This window comes from Monopterus albus, unplaced genomic scaffold (assembly GCF_001952655.1).
Source record: "Monopterus albus unplaced genomic scaffold, M_albus_1.0 scaffold46.1, whole genome shotgun sequence".
Classification (NCBI taxonomy): Eukaryota; Metazoa; Chordata; class Actinopteri; order Synbranchiformes; family Synbranchidae; genus Monopterus; species Monopterus albus.
In genome coordinates this window covers 3,212,584-3,216,467 of record NW_018127926.1, presented here as the reverse complement: position 1 = coordinate 3,216,467, position 3,884 = coordinate 3,212,584, and the positions used below count along the sequence as shown (strand labels likewise).

The following is a 3,884-nucleotide window of genomic DNA, read 5'->3' as shown; positions in this document are numbered from 1 at the left end:
CTTCCCTGATTCTGTTGTAAAAAACCCCTTACTCATGCTTCAGACATGAGTGAACAGTTCAAGCCCGTCAGACTTCACGTCTGTAAAATAGCATAAATTAACAGTATCTTATCTATAGTTTCCAGAATGACACTTATCTATGCAATCTATTTTTGCACAATTATCCAAGAAGATGAGAAATACTACAAGTTGACTCGAAGCTGAAAATTATAGCTATAGTGCATGAATAAGAGCCAGGTTCATACTGATACATCATACAATATACTCTTCTTTCAGCGAGTTGCTCAGACAGACTAGCTTATTAACATTTTCAGATAAAAGAGCACGGCTTGTTGATGCTGTATCAGCACTGGCATCTTTACTAACCTCTACCAAAATATGTTTGGCCCGAAGACGGTATTTCAAACTTGTTGTGCTTTGGTGAAAAGACAGTTCATCATTACAATAAATGCGCACAACTTTGGTTTCATCCAAACTTCCATCTGGAAGCTTTTTATAATGAAACTTGCTGCTCAGCACACCTAGCGTTGTGTTTTCTGCCATCGTGTTGTAACACACGTTTGCTGTCACGTTACCTGGCCTTATTACACAATAGATAACCATCCGCGCTGCGATGACGGCAAGGAGTTTGGGTCAATACTTATCAAATGATTAATTTGCGTAAAAAAAAATAGTAACGCGTTAAAAAAACTTTGATTAATCATACGTTAACGTTGACATCCCTATTATACATACATGAGAAATCAAATTTCAAATAAAAAACACATCTCCCTCATTAATGGGCCGGGCTGATTTAGCTATCTCTGCTACCACAATAAAACTAGCCTTTACAGCAGCCTCACTTTGAGAGTTTGCTTTTGTGAGCATTTTCTGCAACAAAACCAGACTTCTTTTCATCCCCTCTACCTTCTGAAGGTGCTTGCGGCTCTTGATTGACACGCCAGTGCACTAGCAAAGCATTCTGGGATTCGCAGTATTAGCAGTGCATGCAATATATACTGGTGGGCCAGCGCTAATAAATACTTGAAATTATCTCGCTGGCCAAATATACTTACACCATGGGCCAGATTTGGCCCGCAGGCCTGAGTTTGACATATATGTGCTGCAGGGTTTCCATTGGTCCTTAAGCCTTAAAAGGTCTAAAATCTAATAATCTGAATTTTAGGCCTTAAAAAGTCTTAAAAAGGTCTTAAATACAATTTTGAAAGGTCTTACAAATTGATTGTGCTTTTACATATGTTTGTTTTATTATTCATTTATCATTGCATGAGCAGGTTACATGTGTTACTGACAGCAGTCAGTCAGTCAAACTGCTGTCGTCTAAAAAGGGTGTTAAAAAGTCTCAAATTTAACTTGATGAAATCTGCAGAAACCTTGTGCTAGTCAGTTTAGGCCCTCACACATACTAGTTCTTGCACTTTTGGACTGTTCTGGCCACTTAGGGACCCAGCAGTAGTTTTCATGCAGTTGTGGTGATTGTCTGTTTTTCAGTTACACAGGCACCCTTGAGTCTCTGAGTTCTATCCAGTCACCTTGTAGTGACTTGCTAACCCAGAAGAATTGGGAGCGCCTTAACATTAAGTAAGTAATTGCAAGGCTGTTTTTTTTTTTAATTGAAGGGAGCGGTTGGGTTATTAAGGGACAAAGATATACCCATATCTATTATTTGAAAATACTTCTAAGGTTTCTTGGAAGTGTTGGGACCTGTCTTCAGCAGTCATGAAGGAAAAGCCAAATTTAGTGTTAAAGAAAATGACTTTATTACAAAAAATATTTTCCCATTTAAATCATAAGTTTCAGTCTCTCAGGTGGAATTGATGAAATGGTTCTTCAGTCCAGTAGACCTTGACTCCTTGACTATTCAGACAGTCAGGAGTCATAATCCCCATGTTTATCCCTGTGTAAATATATGATTTGGATTAGTATTATGGCCTGTTTGTCTTGGTTTTTCATATCTGTCATTACAGTGAGATAGAGGCCCTCCAGGCAATAGTGACATTTCCCTAATTAGACACGCTCCCCAGAGATTTGTCCCGATCTCCTATGGAGAGCAAGCTGGCACACAAGGGTAATAAATGTCTGAAAGACTCACTGCCACCAACAGTGGGTCATAAACAGCTGTAGTCTGAAGCCAGTGCACACAGAGAAGCAACTGTTTCACATGACAACCTGCCACATTTGTCTCACTCCACAGGCTCTGTGAATGTTACTGTTTTCATTTCCTTCTCCTCAGCAGAGAAATGCCAACAGAGGTTTTTAATGAGGGAATTAAATGACATCATGTAAATGGCTGGCTTGCTTAGAAAGAGTCTGGTTTACCTGCTTAATAGACACCAAAACATTTGGGAAACTTAAGGCATCAGTCAGCAATTTTCCAAGAGGCATTATAAACCCTGTACTGTTTGGCAACACAGTTGGTATGTCTGTTGTGTGGTTTGATGGCTATATTATAGCCAAAAATTAAAGTAAACAGTTTTCTTCGCCCATGCTGTTTTATATCTCATTCGTATCCTTCTTCCTTTTTCAGCTGCAAACCCTCCTGTAGTATACAACGAAACCCTTTGCACTGCAGTATTATGTCATAATTCCTTCTCTGACATTTTTTTATGTAGCATTAGCAGACAGACGAAGCTCTTTTTGAAAATGGAGGATTTCTTCTGGCGGGAGCCTACATCAAAATTTGCATTACCTTATGGCACTAAAGGGAGCGGTATGTTGGCTTTATGTACCCCTCTTATTCTGTTTATTTACTTTTACTGTTTATTTACTTCTTATTCTGGCCTTATCCTCCCAGAGCTGATGCTACTGAAAATTCTTTCTAAAACTACAAATTATCAAATGCCAGCCAACATTGAAGGGTAAGTGTGAGCAGTCTTATCAAGCCTGTTAATGATACTAAAGATCAACATTTTATTGTAACCAAGGTTTCAGTTTTTTATTAGGCATTGTTGTCATTTATTTCAGTTTACTGAATAAGTTCATAGTTTGTAATAAGCATAAAATACTACCTCTTCAGGATTGTCGGCAACAAATATATGAGCAAGGACACTACAACAGCAAAAGTTTTTGAAACACTGGGACTGGTCATAGCTATGCTCTGGCTCTGGCTCATATCCTATTATATGTGTTTAGTCCCCATGTACAGCTACTTGCAGAACTGATAACTAGCATGGAGCTAGAACATCCCAACTCTCCACTCATTGTTCTAGGTGACTTTAACAGAGCAAATCTCACCCAAGAACTGCCCAAATACAGACAGCATGTTACCTGTCCCACCAGGGACAAAATCACACTGGACCACTGCTACACAACAATAAAAGACGCCTATCGCTCTTTCCCCCGCGCAGCCTTCGGACTCTCTGATCACTGCATAGTCCACCTTATTCCAACCTACAGGCAGAAACTTAAAGCTGCGAAGCCTGTAGTCAAAACAGTGAAGAGCTGGACTGAGGAGGCTAAGTCAGAGCTACAGACCTGCTTTGACTGCACAGACTGGAGTGAATTTGAGGCTGCAGCTACAGACCTGGATGAACTCACTGACACTGTGACATCTTATATCAGTTTCTGTGAGGATGTGTGCATGCCCAAAAAGTGCTTCTGCACATACAACAACAAGAAGCCCTGGTTTACAGCAAGACTCAAGCAGCTTCGTCGTGCCGAAGAGGAGGCTTACAGAAGTGGGGACAGGACTCTGTACAGCCAGGCCAGGAACACACTGACAAGGGAGAACAGAGCAGCAAAGAGGAGCTACTCTGAAAACCTGAGGAACCAGCTTTCAATCAATGACCCCTCATCTGGTGTGGAAGAGCCTAAAGAACATCATTGGCTACAAGAACCCCCCCCCCCCCGCCCCGGAGGACCCACAACCAGCCCAAGACACAGAA

The 3,884-nt window shown here is 40.8% G+C and overlaps 1 protein-coding gene across 5 annotated transcripts in view; it reads left to right on the top strand.

Annotated features, from left to right (window-relative positions):
• The window catches only part of st3gal4 (ST3 beta-galactoside alpha-2,3-sialyltransferase 4), a 29,538-nt gene that overhangs the window by 13,177 nt on the left and 12,477 nt on the right, over positions 1-3,884 (top strand). For 4 of the 5 annotated variants that reach the window (XR_002274989.1, XR_002274988.1, XR_002274990.1 and 1 more), the window contains exons 5-7: positions 1,492-1,581; positions 2,613-2,710; positions 2,795-2,858. Coding sequence is in view for 2 of the 5 variants with exons in the window: in XM_020600433.1 (XP_020456089.1) it covers positions 1,492-1,581; positions 2,613-2,710; positions 2,795-2,858 (252 nt within the window). In the remaining 3 variants the exon portion in view is untranslated. The remainder of the gene's footprint in view (positions 1-1,491; positions 1,582-2,612; positions 2,711-2,794; positions 2,859-3,884) is intronic. The other variant, XM_020600434.1, reaches the window with a different exon arrangement.